The 16,258-nt window shown below is 49.0% G+C and overlaps 8 protein-coding genes across 8 annotated transcripts; 4 read left to right on the plus strand and 4 right to left on the minus strand.

Moving 5' to 3' along the window:
- Positions 1-262: 262 nt before the first annotated feature.
- On the plus strand, positions 263-1,244 carry N7500_002506 (succinate dehydrogenase assembly factor 2; the record flags this gene model as incomplete). The annotated part of the gene is made up of 3 exons (XM_056673652.1): positions 263-707; positions 809-900; positions 996-1,244. 3 exons carry the CDS (start codon positions 263-265, stop codon positions 1,242-1,244), a joined length of 786 nt encoding a protein of 261 aa, XP_056534177.1.
- A 452-nt stretch (positions 1,245-1,696) lies between these two features.
- On the plus strand, positions 1,697-3,109 carry cpcB (40S ribosomal protein RACK1; the record flags this gene model as incomplete). The annotated part of the gene is made up of 4 exons (XM_056673653.1): positions 1,697-1,776; positions 1,851-1,977; positions 2,112-2,429; positions 2,684-3,109. The coding sequence occupies 4 exons, from the start codon at positions 1,697-1,699 to the stop codon at positions 3,107-3,109; spliced, it is 951 nt and encodes a 316-aa protein (XP_056534178.1).
- Positions 3,110-3,779: 670 nt separating this feature from the next.
- N7500_002508 (TPR domain protein) lies at positions 3,780-5,237 on the minus strand (the record flags this gene model as incomplete). The annotated part of the gene is made up of 1 exon (XM_056673654.1): positions 3,780-5,237. The coding sequence occupies one exon, from the start codon at positions 5,235-5,237 to the stop codon at positions 3,780-3,782; it is 1,458 nt and encodes a 485-aa protein (XP_056534179.1).
- A 304-nt stretch (positions 5,238-5,541) lies between these two features.
- On the plus strand, positions 5,542-6,858 carry N7500_002509 (SOS response-associated peptidase; the record flags this gene model as incomplete). Its single annotated transcript, XM_056673655.1, has 3 exons — positions 5,542-5,568; positions 5,619-6,156; positions 6,215-6,858. 3 exons carry the CDS (start codon positions 5,542-5,544, stop codon positions 6,856-6,858), a joined length of 1,209 nt encoding a protein of 402 aa, XP_056534180.1.
- Positions 6,859-7,239: 381 nt separating this feature from the next.
- On the minus strand, positions 7,240-8,137 carry N7500_002510 (uncharacterized protein; the record flags this gene model as incomplete). Its single annotated transcript, XM_056673656.1, has 5 exons — positions 7,240-7,303; positions 7,367-7,397; positions 7,450-7,529; positions 7,594-7,988; positions 8,042-8,137. 5 exons carry the CDS (start codon positions 8,135-8,137, stop codon positions 7,240-7,242), a joined length of 666 nt encoding a protein of 221 aa, XP_056534181.1.
- A 2,817-nt stretch (positions 8,138-10,954) lies between these two features.
- Positions 10,955-11,292, minus strand: N7500_002511 (uncharacterized protein; the record flags this gene model as incomplete). Its single annotated transcript, XM_056673657.1, is given in 3 exon segments — positions 10,955-11,147; positions 11,158-11,234; positions 11,260-11,292. 3 exon segments carry the CDS (start codon positions 11,290-11,292, stop codon positions 10,955-10,957), a joined length of 303 nt encoding a protein of 100 aa, XP_056534182.1.
- Positions 11,293-11,992: 700 nt separating this feature from the next.
- Positions 11,993-12,564, minus strand: N7500_002512 (uncharacterized protein; the record flags this gene model as incomplete). The annotated part of the gene is given in 2 exon segments (XM_056673658.1): positions 11,993-12,463; positions 12,475-12,564. Coding segments are annotated over 2 exon segments (561 nt in total), but the record flags the coding sequence as incomplete, so codon positions are not given.
- Positions 12,565-13,200: 636 nt separating this feature from the next.
- Positions 13,201-15,533, plus strand: N7500_002513 (RNA polymerase II mediator complex middle subunit MED1; the record flags this gene model as incomplete). Its single annotated transcript, XM_056673659.1, has 2 exons — positions 13,201-14,814; positions 14,862-15,533. 2 exons carry the CDS (start codon positions 13,201-13,203, stop codon positions 15,531-15,533), a joined length of 2,286 nt encoding a protein of 761 aa, XP_056534184.1.
- Positions 15,534-16,258: the final 725 nt, after the last annotated feature.

Below are 16,258 nucleotides of genomic sequence, written 5' to 3' on the forward strand. Positions count from 1 at the left end.
AAAAGTGCCCCAATTACAGGCTCAAAAAAGGCCCCAATAGATAAAACCTAACGAAATGCATCGTGTCGCGAAAAGTGTGTAATTGATGGCCTGTGAGTGGAATGTTTGTGGTTGCAAACTAAACAAACACCGGGCATTGCAGGAGCTTCTCGGTTCCCCGGGGCATTACACTGAATGATGTCAAAGCCGAGCATCAAACGCCAACTCATTCCTAGAGAAAGGAAAGTCTCAACTCTCCTTCTATAGGATAAAGTACAACAATATGTCCGCCCCACGGATACTTCATCGCCTCGCGCGACCAGTGCCATCATCCCTAAGCACTATCACAAGACTAAACCGCCAATTCGGCGCAACAGCTCGACGTCTCAAAGATGGCGACGATGCTCCTGAGGTGAAGGCGCACCGCGCAAACCAGGCTAACAAGCCCCCGAACCAATTCGTGCCCAACACTACCTCCACCATGACAAAGGACTTCCTAAGTGTCGGCCAGAAGCCTCCGCCACCGGAGATGCTGAACTCAGTCGATCCCAACTACAGACCGTCTGATCCGTACCCCGGAAGAATTGAACATTTCACCGGTGGTCGCCAGGATAACGGGGCGCAGAAGCCCGAGCTTGGCGTTGGTGAGATGGAGGGTATTACGTTCAAGGTTGAGCCTCTGAAGAGAGTTGGAGAGGAACTTGCCACGAAGAGGGCACGCCTGCTATGTTCGTACCAATTCCCACTGCACCTCGGTCCCAATGTGAAATCCGAAGACCAGGTGCATTGATATATCAAGAACCATTCAAGCTGACCAACTCCATTCCAGACCAAAGCCGCAAGCGCGGAATCCTGGAGTCAGACCTGCTCCTCTCGACCTTTGCAGATGTCTACCTGGGCAAGATGGACTACGACCAGCTCGTCGAGTACGATAGCTTCCTGGACGAGAACGACTGGGACATCTACTACTGGGCGACGCAGGACCCCCAGAGGATATCTCACCCTCTACTCCCAAGGAGGATACCATCACCGAGACTTGGAAGGAGAGCGGTGCCAAGAGTGGTGAATGGGCGCAGACTATTGGCGCTTTCAGAGCGGCTTACCGACCTGTTCCGTCGCGTTGGCAGAGCTCTGAAGTTCTCGAGTTGCTCAGAGCTCATGTTCGCGATAAGAGTGCTACTGGCTTCGAGAAGGCCAAGAATAAGAAGACTGGTGGTGGTGGCGGCTTAGGGAGAATGCCCGATGTTCAGCTGTTTGACTCGTAAAAGGCATGTGGAAGAGATTGAATTCGCGAAGATTGTCGATTCAAAAATTGTACTATAGTTGTCATAGTGGTCATATTGTCCATAGGAGGCATGTATTAAGAATGTTGTATATTTGATTATACTGGGATCAATGGATGTGGAGATCACGGGTTGAGATAGAAAAACACAGCATATGTTAATTTTGAATACGATAGAGAAAACTTCAACGTAAATCGCCATTCAATTCGTTATTCTCCGATATACATTGTAGTTGAGGCCCAGTTTGTATAGATAGAAGTCATGTGACTGGTTCGCTTAGTATTAGGGCTCCACGGAAACCACACAAGGAGAGCAGCGAAGCGGCTTAGGGCTTGAGCGGGCACGTCTGCCTCCCATCTCGATTTTACCTCCCCCCCAGAGTCAACGACAATCTCCGCCCATCCCTCTCTCTCCTTCATTGTCTCATTCCCATCATGGCTGAGCAGCTGGTTCTTCGCGGCACCCTTGAGGGCCACAATGGCTGGGTTACTTCCCTCGCCACCTCCCTGGAGAAGTAAGAATGACCTATCCCGATCGGGGATTGAATTTTTGAAGGGACACAATTCTGACTTGAATGCTTGAGGATAGCCCCAACATGCTGCTGTCCGCATCCCGCGACAAGACCCTGATCATCTGGAACCTTACCCGTGATGAGCAGGCCTACGGTTACCCCAAGCGCAGCCTCGAGGGTCACTCGCACATCGTCTCTGACTGTGTACGTTTTTCTTCTCCCGAATGAACCACACCCTGAAACCATTGGATGCGACAGATGGATTTGGATGGCGCATTTTCGAACAAAAAAAAAGATGGAATGGTTTTGGCTGACCGATGGTCTTGTCTGCGTTATAGGTGATCTCCTCCGACGGTGCCTACGCTCTGTCCGCCTCGTGGGATAAGTCTCTCCGCCTCTGGGAGCTCTCCACCGGTAACACCACCCGCACTTTCGTCGGCCACACCAACGATGTTCTGTCCGTCTCGTTCTCCGCCGACAACCGTCAGATCGTCTCCGGATCCCGTGACCGCTCCATCAAGCTGTGGAACACCCTCGGTGACTGCAAGTTCACCATCACCGACAAGGGCCACACCGAGTGGGTTTCCTGCGTTCGCTTCAGCCCCAACCCCCAGAACCCCGTCATTGTCTCCGCTGGCTGGGACAAGCTCGTCAAGGTACGCTATCGATTCCGAATCTCCCTGCAAAATTTCCTCTCAGCCTTGCTTTGCCCGCGTGATGTTTGCATAAACGTATTTGCTACTTCAGAGCCCTTCGGGGCCATGAGACAATTTTTCACCCATTTTGCCTGATGGGCACAGCAACAATTTTTTTGTTTTTTTATTGAACGAGAGAAGGATTGGAAAAAAAATTTTCCTTGACACTTGACATTCTTTGAGGGTATCGACGCTAATATTCGATTCGCGTCTAGGTTTGGGAGCTCGCTTCCTGCCGTCTCCAGACCGACCACATCGGTCACACCGGATACATCAACACCGTCACCATCTCCCCCGACGGATCCCTCTGCGCCTCCGGTGGCAAGGACGGTACCACCATGCTCTGGGACCTTAACGAGTCCAAGCACCTCTACTCCCTCTCCGCTGGCGATGAGATCCACGCTCTCGTCTTCTCCCCCAACCGCTACTGGCTCTGCGCTGCCACCAGCAGCTCCATCACCATCTTCGACCTCGAGAAGAAGAGCAAGGTTGATGAGCTCAAGCCTGAGTTCGTTGAGAAGGGCAAGAAGAGCCGTGACCCCGAGTGCATCAGCTTGGCCTGGTCCGCTGACGGCCAGACCCTGTTCGCCGGTTACACCGACAACAAGATCCGTGCCTGGGGTGTTATGTCGCGCGCATAGATTTGAGTTGTTGTATCGGAGCTTGAGGAGCCTCTTTTTGATCTATTGACAAGGGAATTGAGAAAAAGTTCAAAAGATACGGCCAAAGAGCATTGGTTTGGGATGTATGAGCCACGAGCAATGAAGCACTTCTCGCCGGGACTGAGATGTCCCCGGCCTGAAGGTTTTCTGACATGTCTAGCTTACTTGATCCGCAATGTATGGAATCTTGTGCGAGACGTGTGATGTTCTAATACCAGTTAAGGCATCAAAATGTTTCCTATTTTTCAATATTGAAAACCTCTTGTAAAATTATCGTACCCGTATATCTTATATCAAAGTTTTGTCTTATCATGTAACCTCCCACATGTATCTATGTAGGGTATACTATCCCAGCCGCCGCATTGGATACCTTGAGTAGCCAACTAATACATCCCAGTTGTGCATTGAAAATTTCTCTGCAGTGTTCATGCTTTTTTTCTACTTTTTCTGCTGTCTACATATCGTGAAAACTTACCTGTAAAAAGAATATCCAAGACGACTGCTGCAAAGACTACTACGAAGTCACCGCAAGGCCGCATAGGCAGCCGACTATTCTCGTATATACATATACAGGAGTGTTGAGATTTCTATTTCCAACGTTGGTCATAATGTACATCAGGCTGAACAGAGGCCTTCACAGATCTACGCATCATTTCTTTCCAAGTCTCTTCAAGGCCTCCTTGGCCATCGTGCCCCCTTCTTCGTATTCAATCTTATCGGCTAACGCTTTAGCCTCAGTATACCGCTGCTTAGCGACCTCTGGCTTCTTTTGTAGCTCAGCCAGCTCGCCCAGGTTATACGTCGCAACCACGCAAGTGATGTCACACTCCTCGTCACGTATCGGGGGTTGAATGTGCGCCGCCACCTCAATGGCCTTCTCAGCCCACTTCTGGGCAGCCTCGACAGTCTGCTGCGCTGTAACAGGCTGCTGCGGCTGAGATTTGGGGGGCAGCTGAACTTGGCCTACCAGAGCGGTAGCAACATCGTTAAGCAGCACCACCTGTTTGCAAGATATGGAAGTTCCTTCAGCAGCGCGGATCAAATCCAACGCACGCATATACAGCGGCATGGCCAATTCGTACCGCTCCTTGGCGGTATAGGTAGCGGCAAGCTCAGCCAACGCCGTCGCGATCTCAGTGAGGTTCAGCCATGCCTCGCCATCTGACCCTTCGCCACTGCTAGAGCTTCCAACAGGAAGTCCAAGCCTTTGGCGGCGGTGCATTTCCTTCAAACAGATCTCCACAGCGGCGACCTGCGCAGCCTCGGCTTTCTTGTCGTCCTGAATATACTCGCTGGAATAAAGCTCGCCGAGCTTCATCGCCATGCCGACGGCCTTCTTGAGCGCCTTGTCTCGCAGACGAGCCTCATACTGCGCCCTTGCTTTCAGATCCTCCTCGCTTTCTTGAATCGCCTCGGTATCAACCTGGACATTGGCAGGGGTCGTCTGCTCCTGCGCCTGCGCCTGCTTCACCTTCTCAGCCGCAGCAGCAGCGTTACCCGCTGTGACTTGATCAACCCAGGCCAGAGTCTCGTTCTTCGTTCGCTCCAATATATCAATCGCTGGCTTCACAAGTCCAGCCTTCTCCAGCATCATAGCAACCTGCAGCTTGATTCCAAGTATCTCATCCGAGTATGGGTGGATGCCCATCTCAAATGCTATTTGAAGGGCTTCTCTGTAGGCTTTCATAGCCTTGGCGGGATTGAGGTCGATCTCGGTGTAATAGATAGCGGTGCGGAGAGCGTCGGCCACCGGAGGCGGGAATTTGTGGTACTGCGGCCCGACGCGTGTCACTTCCACGTAGGAGATGTAGGCGAAGATGAAGGCTCCGCCGACGACGGAGAAGATTGCTAGTGGCATGAGCACGGGGTTCTTGCGCCAGATTCCTTTAGATGCTTCGCGGTATTTGCGGCTGATTTTCTGTAGGATCGTGAGGTGTCGTGTGCCGGAGATGTATGGGCTTGCAAGTGGTTTGCCATTGTTGATTCGTGGTTGAAGGGTTGGCCGGGTGGTGCTGTTGATGTATATTGAGCGAGCGAGGCTCTTTGGTTGTGGTTGTAGAAGTTTTGCGGCTTGCGCGCTCGTCCGCCGTGATGCTGCGCGGAACATGGCGAGTGTGTGAGTGGGTATTGGATTGATATTTCGAGGTTTGATCTCGATTGAGCGGGTGGCTGTCTGATACAACCTGGGAAATTGGCTTAGAGAATGGAGAGGGAGAGGGTGAGGTATGGTGAATCGATGAAGAGTCCGCCCTCGGTTTTCCGGTGGTCCAAGCTCCGCTCCGCGATATGACGTCGCCCGCTGCAGTATGCACTCGTCTTTCCGTTCATTCCATCTAGAAAATGCACTGGTTATTACCAGAATTGATCGCGGAGGTCTTAATATTGAATAAACTCAGGAACTCGGACTCATAATGTGCGGGCGATACGCTTTGGGCGTGGTATGTTACAGTCCCTGAACCTATACTTGTCGCCAGCTGATGATCCCAAGCGCTTGGCGTACATCCAACAACACCTGCAAGACCAAGGCATGCAAGTCGATGAAGCACCAGACGACGATGAAGTCAGGGAGACATATAACTTTGCACCGGGCAATCTCGGCGTTGTCTATCGCGCTGATATCACCGACAAGGGGAGCGACAATTCTCAGCAAGATACTGATAGCGCACAGCAAACCAAAATCTCAGAGAAGGGAGATAGCGTCAGCTTGAAGGATAAAGTAGACATTTCAGATATCAAATACAAACTCCAGAGCATGAAATGGGGACTCATCCCATTCTGGACGAAACGCCAGCCGGATTATGGATCCATGATGCGAACAATCAACTGTCGTGATGATTCGCTGATTGAAGATTCGGGGATGTGGACTACCATGAAGCGACGAAAGAGGTGTATTGTCATCTGCCAGGGCTTTTACGAATGGCTGAAGAAGGGGCCTGGGGGTAAAGAAAAGGTTCCACACTTTGTCCGGCGCAAAGACGGGAAGCTGATGTGTTTCGCTGGACTGTGGGACTGTGTTTCCTATGAGGGCATGTCTAGGTCTTTCTGATATAAAACAAGAATAGGGCTAACGATTAATTTGCACAGGTTCTGACGAAAAGCTCTACACATACACGGTGATCACGACCTCTTCTAATTCCTACCTGAAGTTCTTGCATGATCGTATGCCGGTCATTCTGGACCCAGGAAGTCAGGCAATGAAAAACTGGCTGGACCCCAGCCAAAAGACGTGGTCAAAGGAACTACAATCAATTCTCAAGCCATATGAGGGCGAGCTGGAATGCTATCCTGTCCCCAAGGAGGTTGGAAAAGTTGGAAATAATTCTCCGAATTTCATTGTTCCTGTCGACAGCAAGGAAAACAAGAGCAACATTGCAAATTTTTTTGCCAATGCGAAATCGAAGGAGGATTCAGGCTCATCTCCAAAAAAGGAGAGTATGTCGCCGAAAACAAAGATTGTCAAGGACGAGGATCGCCGCCCTACTAAAAACTCGGAATGGTCCGAGGACAATGCCCCAAAGCCGGTCCCAGGTGTCAAAAGAGAGCATAGTCCAGAATTTTCTGGCGCTACAGAGGAAAGTAAGAAGCAAAAGGCCAATGCGGATTACACGGGGCCATCGCCACAAAAGAAAAAGTTACGCAGTGCTACGCATAATACTCCTATAAAGAAGTCCACTGGGACGAAGGCAGCAGATGGATCGCAGCGGATTACGAGCTTCTTTAAAAAGTGATGATACATGAAATGAGAAAGGAACTTTATTTTCTTTTTGTTTGGTCGGCCATACATTTCTCATCAAGATATATTTTTTATTTTGTTGAAGTGGAGGTGAAAATTCCCTGGCCGAATGATATTCTACTGTGACACACTCCTATCTAAAGCACCCAACGAGCCTACCTCCATGAAGAAGGAAAATCAGCCGACGTGCACTATGTGTTGAGTTAAGAATAGCCAAAACGTAAGAAGATCGCGGTTGAAGAAAGACGGCATAAAAGATATGCGTAAAAGGTCTGTACAGAAGCATCGGTGGCAAATGAAGGAGACCGTACTGCTGAAGGCTGATATATATTTTTACAAAGGATTTCGTGGGCGATATCCCCAATTTTTGAAGTGATCACTTCTCAAGTTCCCGTAGCTTCTGGACTAGCTTTTCTCTGAGGAAAGGACTCAATCCGAAACTATATATATCAATCAATATTGAATACTAGTGTGATCGAACATCTGACAAGGGGGATACTTACATTCCATCTCGGGTCAGGATACGATAGGTACCTGCTAAGCATCAGCTTGGCCTGTTTGAGTCTCATATAGTCGGAACACATACCACTTGGCTGGTAATTGCCATTGTCTCCAACGAACTGACCATTGGCATCCACCTCAAGGCTTCCAAACATATCCTCGGGCCTGAATGGCATGAGTATAAGTATCATATGGAATAAAATGTGCTTGCTGAAACACAGGATCTTACCAAGCAATCCGCCCATAGTCAGGCGGCCGTCTGCCATCAGAGACATGAATCCAGCCCCCTCGTCCACCTGCAGCGCCTTGGCCACTAGCACCACTGCTCGAGTCGCCTCGACGTCTCCCGCGCTGGCCGCTTAATAACACGCCGCCTGAGTTCAGGTTGGCCCCGCCCACAGACACCATGACCTGCGCTTGGGACTTGGCATCTGGATCTTCATGGGCATGCTCTGAGCACACTTCTTGTACTATATCCAGAAATTTCGGGTTTTCTTTGAAAGAATCTGTTGTTGGTGGCAGTTGAGTCGAGACTCCGATAGCCAGGTCCGGGTTGACTGGCTCGGAGGGCAATAGTGACAAGATATGGGTTCCACTTGCTGGTTCAGCATTTGGGAATACGTACTATCAAAGATTTAGTTTCAATGAGGGCTCTGTAAGGTGTAACAATCGCATACTATGTGCGGAGACCCTTCCAATGTTGATACACCACGGAACTGAGTCCATTTGGGGAGAACTCGGGCCTGTTGGCCAAATAGTCTTGCTGCAAACATCGAAATATAAATATAGCAAGTTTCTTAACAGTCAATAATTGAGCAAATAGGCAGTAGGTTGGATGTGGTCAAATCCAAGAGAGCTGGATCATAGCTTGATGGAAATGGCAGGCGGTATAAAAGGCGGTGGGTAGATGTCGGCAAACAAGTGGACAGATGACCTAATTTGATGCCACCTTTTTGAGGCAATAATATACGGGATGAACTTTTCCCGACGCCGTGGGCAGCAAATATAAGGAAGCTGCAAGTCACTTTCTGCATGTTCTGGGAGCCACAACCAAACCATTCGCAAGCCGAGCAGTTCCAAAGTTCAAAAACAGAGATCTTGAAATTATATTGCTCAAAAATAGATATTGCAGTCCTGCAATTCGCGATGAAAGAGTTGCCATTTTCAAGAGCAAGTGATAAGTGTGAATAACAAGCCAAAATACTGCCTCACTGAGGAGGTGATTTCACTAAAGACCGGTGTTGTACTCAACCTCAGACACTCAGCTTGAAGACTTGGATTTCGCTGCTGGATCAGATCCCCCAGTTGAGTCCTCTATAGCCACTAGGTATAGTTTTGTCGGAAACTTATATTCGGGGTCTCGTTGTCTAGAGCATCAACATTATATATCTGCAAGTCTGGAGGAAGCTCAACACTGTCCTCTTTAGGTGATATTGAACCCGACTAGGTACAATATCCACACATGCATATTGTTGGACAATCACACCTCCCATTGTTTGCTTGCAGACTGAGCGGATTTTTGTCAGATATCAGGGTATAAATTCTCTACTTTATTCTAGATTGGACAACAATGATTCTTCCTTCTCTTTCTTTCGTTCACCAGAAGCCATAAGATTTACCTATATACTCAGGGGCCATTCAGCTTTTTATAGAGGCTATAAGGACCAAGGATACTTTCATCGCCTGCAAGTTTAATGCGTCCACTCGATCTAGTCAAAAGCAAAGCTAGTGTCATTCGTGCAGTCGTTGCAGGAGTAGCGCTCCTGCCGCTTTGATCAGGCTTATGACTCTACTTGTGGTGGGTGGACTGGGGAACACTATCCCCTGGGTCAATTATATCAAGGAATACTGGGCCCTATCTTTTCGAAGCATGGGAGAACCATGGTCGGTCAGAGGCGTCTACTTCAATGGTTTATCTAGTAAAACCATGCCAGTCGATACATAGGTGGTGAAAAGTGCCTTGATTGTCACGAGGTATTATCCTCTTGCCTAGGACGGTATTCTACTCCCACCTCACCTCAAGTCGGTGACAGTACTCTCTCTTCATGTGACGTTGATCGTTTGTTGACAACCTACTGACTAAGTTGATAGATTGAGGAGACCTGGCTAGGACTATGGACGAGAGGCACCGCCAAGCTTGAATAGCAAATCTTCATCAAGCAATCCCGCATAATGAGTATGTCCAGTGGCAGGGCAACGGAAAGTTGTTACTGATTGGATCGCAAACAGGCACCAGGAGATACGACCGGGATGATCTAACCTCTTTCATTCTATTTTTTTCTACATCTTCCACAGCTTTGCCTCGTCATCGCTCCATTGATGTGACATTCTTTATACTTATTAGGACCACTTCCTGGTCCAGTTGTTGCCATTTTCAAAGTCACTCCCTTTGACTTGCAAGATATCCTCATTTTCTGCGCGGTGGGACAAGGATTATGGATGATTTTCATTTTGAACTTTCAACATTCATGGAGCTCACAGACACTAAACAAGATCCTATCAATCGATTATTCTAAGTGCATTTCTTATAATGACGACTCGCCACAGGAGTCCATGGATTATTGCTTATGATTTGTAGCCCATTCCAGATTCGACTAATATGTGTCTGGATGGTGCTATAGAATGTAGATTAGGACGGCCTGTACCCAGTGACTATAGCGAACTGACCGACCCAACCATCTTTATCTCGCTTGAACAGGAGTTCTCCTCGGAATACTACTACATGCTGCTTGTTGTTCTTCTTAATTTCCATGAGTCGCAAGGGGATGCAGTGAGAAAAGCTGCATTGATGGTCAGGCCGCTAGCCACGCCAGCAAGTCTTTTGGGGCACTTATTATCCTACAGAATGCGTATGGAGCCATCGAGACACAACGCATTGTTGATCAATTTGTTACACTCACGTCAAATGTATATGATGAGAACTGCGGCACTTTGGAGGGATTGTTGAGCAAGAAAAGTGCCCCGTGGACTTTGGCATTGGTACAGAGCGACGGACTATCCCGAGCTTGTCTGTGGAACTAGAAGTAAAGACAGCGAAGTGCATTTAATTATAGGACCGAGGAAACTATGTAGAGACCCAAATATAAAACAGATGTCCCCTAGCTAAATTGCCTGGGATCCCTGAAGTTCAGAGGTGCCATCCCTCAGGCACCCTGCTGTTAGACCAACCTAGCTTTCGTCAGATTACTGTCGTGAAAAAACGGGTTTAAATCCTGGGTGATTTTTTTTGCTTTTGAGGTGCCCCTGGTATATGTCTGTTTTTGATCAGTGGGCACTCGTAACCTTGGGGGTGGGCAGGGTAGGTAGCTGCCTCAGCTGACTCAGTGAGCGGACTGTACATGACTAATAATCAAGTTTGGCACCTCGGGATCTCCCGAGGTCCCGCCTGAGTTTCCATCCAGGCGGGTTTTCTTATTTTTTCTAAAACAAAGGGTTGCCCAAATAAACATCCTCTGGTATTTGTCTGGTATTTGGAGGGATAAATATACTCAGTGCTATAATGTATGCATGATGAATCTACCATCTTAGAGAAGCATTAAACTTACAGAATGCAGTTCAAGTTGATTCAACCCGTTCCATTTGATATGCTGCTAGGGGGTCACTGACTCACTGTCCAGCTCTGGAATTCTATCTGCAGTCATCCACCTCCCCGGGCTCGCGAGTAGGACTCTGTCGCTCAACGTCCGTAAGGTCCATATGCTGCCCTCGAATCTTCCCTTCGGCTCAATCCTTTCGTCGCATGTACTCAAGTGCTCCACTGAGGGGAGTGGCGAGCGCGATCCCCTGTTTTCACCATGTGGCGCCGTGGGTCAAATCTGCATAAGCTAGGGAGGGAGCAGAATGTAGCTTCGGGCTTAGTCCTGTCCTATGCTGGGGCTTTCTAGCAAAAGCTCACCGACCCCGTCAGGTGGTACCAGATCTCCGACATTGTTTGTGTTCACTATCCAAACTATCCAAGAGTTCTATGGTTGAGTCGGCACTTCAATCTCCGGGAACCTGCTGGGATCCAGAAGACGAGATGGAGAGGGATTAGGTGATGGAATTAGCGCTCAGCTTTCGAATGGCTTCCGATGGTTGTACGTAAACGGACTGAAGATGTATCTTTTCCCTCATCACCAGCCAACAACGTGCTGTCTCCCACCCCCAAGATAGGTAATCCTAGTGATCTTGCACGCTCAGCTTGACGGATCGATGTCAAAACAGTGGGACTTGAATATTTGCACATATTTGTTTCACATACTCGTTGGTGAGCGAGATGTCCATGAGAAGCAGCCCCCCCCCCCCCGGGCCTTAAAGATACCAAGGACGGCGACTGAAACCTATGCATATCTCTCCATAGAAGCAGTTACTAACTTGTCAGGCTGTCTCACGTTGAGCTTTGGGAGCTAGGTTGCAGGATGGGAAGAGCATTGATCGAGCTCAAGGTAAGTCAAATGGCCATCCCAGGTAGCAACAGCTGATTCCAATGGGCGAGGATGGCATTTCACGATGACGAAATCGTAATCGCGTGCATGGGACAATACAGGTGAGTGCTAGACTGCTCTCTCCATCAGTTCAGCCAAGCCTTGGGGACTGAAAGACTCGAGATCGCCAACAAGAGCACCCCGAGGTCGACTACTAAGGGCAGCTCAAAAGGAATGGGCCAGCTGGTGCAGCATTATGTGCGTCAATTCGAGAGAAAATGCAGAGGAACCCAACAGGACTTCTAAATCTACACCATTTGTTCGGATATCACAATTGAGTACAAGAGGCAATTTGCGCTCGTTCATACTTTGTAAGCCACCGGGATGCTTTTCCTGCCCTTGTCTAATGTTAAGTATGTTCCTGAACTGACATGCTGCTGCTATATCTCTGCCAAAGCCGGATAATGTATGAGTTGAGGATACACCGAATGTAGACCGGTCCAAGATCTTGGCTTCGGTGTTTCTAAGCGCATCTGTCACTGATTCCTGAGGGTCAACCAACAGCCATAAAGGCAAAACGACCGGTCTGTTAGGTGAGTCCCTGCTTTCCTGTTTAAGACTAAGACCGAAAGCAGAACCATCGTTCCTCCAGTATATTGGGATAGAACGAGGCCCCATGCTAGGGCCAGCACCGCCCTAGTTGACACAGAATCCTGCTCACCACATGCTACGTAGATTGGTGTTTTCTGTCGAGCGTCGATTGCTTGTATAGCGAAGAGAGGACAGGGATTATTGTTACTAAGAGCTGCTTGAATCCACATCGCTAGCGTAGTTCACTCCAATCAGGGACATTCTCAGTGTGTATGTTATGGCTTCCGTTACTGCCGTATTGGAGGTCATTGGGCTGAATTGTCAGACAGTGATCCCGAGACCCACTGCCTGATTAGGTAGTCATCTCAACTGCTTCTTAGATATGGTTCTATCAAAAGCTAATTGAATTCTCATCAACAAGTGCAGTAGTCTAGCTTGAAGCTCGAAGTATATGGAACAAAAGTTCTACGATTCCTTCGGAGATGGGGCCGGTCAAAGCAAACAGTGCAAACACACGTGATGTTCTTCTTTTGAGGTGTCTGTTTGGAATGTTCACTAAGAGCAGCATCGTACTTGGTAAATGCAGTGTTCATGGGAACGGGGGAGCTTCGGATGCGTCATGGTATTTGATCTGTATAATTCTTTGACAGTTCTTCCCTCGTGCATCCATCGAATTCGCACTTGCGCCGGTGAGAATTGAGTCGCATTCAATGATACCTGGCTTCCTTGCGTTCTGTGCTTCCATACTTCTTATGATACCCATTTTTACCGACAGATTTGACTATATCTAATCTTCAATTACTCTCCACACACTTTGCTCTGGTCATTCCTTTCTTATTATCATGGCGACCCCCCAGGCAAAACCTGGCGCAACGCCAACCCATCTCTCCTCTCCCCACCCATCCTCCGCTCCTCTATCCCGATCTCTCGCCCATAAGTCGCCTTCAATGAGAACACCGACAGCCTCGGGGCCGGCCCATGTGCATCACACGAGTGTCTCGTCCCATCAATACGCTACCCCTCTCGCTGTACCCGGTGGGGTCGACGACACTGTGAATTTCAGCTCGCCTTCCGCTCTCTTAGCGCTCGGCGGGTATACTGGCATCAGTCCTTCTCCTGCGGTACATGATGGCCTTGTTGGCGCGGGCATGAACGAGAGCGACATGCAAAACCTCGGGATGCAGGGAATCAAGCTTGGAGTTGCACGCGACAACGACCAGGAGCAAAGACATCGCGTTGAGGAGGTTGTTCAACTTCTACGAGCGCGTGTCTCTGGTAGAGGAGTCTCACGTGAAAGTGTGGAACGATTGAGTCGCCTCGAAGATTTCGAATCCATTTGGCAAGACGATAATCTCAACATCGCTGGTAACTTTGTTGATCTTGAGATCGATTTTTACCCTGGCCTGGATGTTGTCAAAGATGTCAGCCTACGATATGCCACACCTGAGTACACGGAAGGTGTGCGGCGCGAGGAAGCTACAGCGGTCTTGAAGCGTACCCTCGCCCAGTCCCCGGAAGACGCCGAGTGTGGGAAATGGAGGTCACTCCAAGAGTTCCATGAAAATCTACGATGGCTTGCAAAGCTTGACAAACTCAGCCAAGAGGTCAATTGCTTTGAGGCCTTGGAAAACCTTGAAGAGAACTTCAGGCGGATCTGGGTGGAAGAAGGCAAGAATGGGAAGCACGGCGGCGAGTATCAGCATCTTTGCGCCGGTGTCCTCGGACGTCCCACCATGCACAAGGGGACTCGAATTGGGCTCGGCTTGGAATATTGGGTCGAACAAGCCAAAGTCCTGGATGCGAAGCAGAGCCTGCAATCTCCGGATGATATGGAGATAGACCCGCAACATGACCAAGAGTCAAAGGCCGAGTTGGATGACCAAACCAGATCATGGACCGTCAGGATTGAATGTGAAGAGGGGTATCCGTCACTGCGTATTTCGAAGGAATGGGTTGGGAATGAAGCTTTTACTGCAGGTGAAAGCACTGAATTGCTTCCATCAAATGGTGCTGCTGGATCTGTTAACTGGCTTGATCCTCCACAGACCACGCGGTTGACCCATGGTAACCATGATCCCATGGCGTTGGACTCTAGCATGCTGGAATCATCGCCGCCCAACCGGCGGTTCATCGGTAGACTAGAGCCTGCACTCGACGTTCCTATTCTTGCAGCCTCCGAGATTTACCGCCAGCTGGGTATGCAGCTACCACAAGAGTTCAAAATGATCACATACGATGCATTGCTGGTATCGGAATCTTTGCCGTTGGGGTCACCTATTTCATCCCCTCAAATTGGCCGTAGAAAGCGCCGGATCTCAGTGCATGCTGTTGACTCCAAGGGCGAGCAATATACGAAACAACATAACTACACTTTCCAATCCTTCGAATCTATTACTGGTTGCACCATCCGTGACTTACCCTTCTCGCACCCCCGACAGCTGGCAGATATCCTTCCGGTATGTGTCTTTTCGTCCAATATTGGCTTTTGACTAACTCGGTCTAGATCTTCCGGCAATATGCCGTGTTAGCCAATTTGATCCGGAAGACGTTCCATGTTTCCCCCAAGGATCAGGCCAACGCAAGCGAGTCTCCAAAGGCAACCCCCAAAAACACCCGCGCCCCTCTTGTCCAAACCCCGGACCTCTTCGCTGGTCACGATGGGCCTATAATCTTGAACAACGATGATCCTAACGAGGAGAGATTGAATCTGCTACTAGGCCTGAGTAGCTCAGATGGTAGCAAGACTGACTCAGGGGTCGAAATCTCAACTCCCTCCAGTGGAGGAAAAAGTCCCAATCAACTTTCCGTGGACGACGTCAAAGTCGACGTGACATTGCGTATTCAACTCGGCCAAGCGCCTGCTCTCATGCTGCTCATCACCGACCAGAGAAACTACAACGAGAGCCCCGAAACCGCTCGATTCATCCAACCCCCCAGACAAATTGCAATTTGCTTTGAAGTCGGGCTGAACGGTCATATCTCGGTTGTGGATACTGCTGGACTAGTGAACGGTGAAACGGGTGGCGACACTGAAATGCAGGGTATGGATGACCTTGATTCAGGTCTCCAAGACGTACAAAAGAAGATCGCCAGAGTGCTTGAGGTCTCGCAGGACTTGAGCATCTTGGTTGAGTGGGTATTGCGTTGGAAGCAACAGCGTGCTGGCAATGGGTGAGATCCAGTGGCACTGAGATACAGCATTCCTGTATTCACAGACCAAGGCGATTCCTAGTCTCACAATTGCTCATAACTCATGCTTGATGTTGACATGCAGACCGCTGAGGCGCAGTCGTACATTGGTCGTAATGTACAGTGTGGCTAGTGTAGGACCTTGCTAGCTGAACTAGCAGCTGGCGCTCGCGGTAACCCCACCATCCAAGCTACTTCAGGGCTCTTCTGCCACACAACTCATAATCCATGAGCTACTTGTTGGCTACCCTGTCACCAATTTCTACGTGATTGAGACCTGGATATCTAAATTCTAGATAATCTCGACTTATGCAATATGAGCAGTGATATATATATCAACATCATCATTCATGAAATAAGTTGAAACTTACACGAAATCACAACCGTTTTCTAGCTCTATATATAACGAGAGATAGAGAGGAGGGGCTAGTCATGATCCTGCCACTAGGTACTGGGAAGCACCTCTCATACGTTGCGTATAGGAGTCTCGCAAATATGCTTTTTTAACTGCTGTCTTCGACTATTTTCACTCAAGTCGCAAGAATTTTCCTTCACTAGCTAAAATAGCCTCGAGCCGGCCAGCGCTAGTCATGCAAGGTCACGATCCTGGCTAGGCTCCTGATCAACAGAGTTTCGGAAAGGGTACTGGTTTCATGAGAATATGTGCCTCGCCTAACGGTTATCTCTTTCCGTCTATATGTCGTTTTGATA

Source organism: Penicillium coprophilum (assembly GCF_028826855.1).
Source record: "Penicillium coprophilum strain IBT 35676 chromosome Unknown utg000002l_segment0_segment1, whole genome shotgun sequence".
In the NCBI taxonomy this organism is placed as follows: domain Eukaryota; kingdom Fungi; phylum Ascomycota; class Eurotiomycetes; order Eurotiales; family Aspergillaceae; genus Penicillium; species Penicillium coprophilum.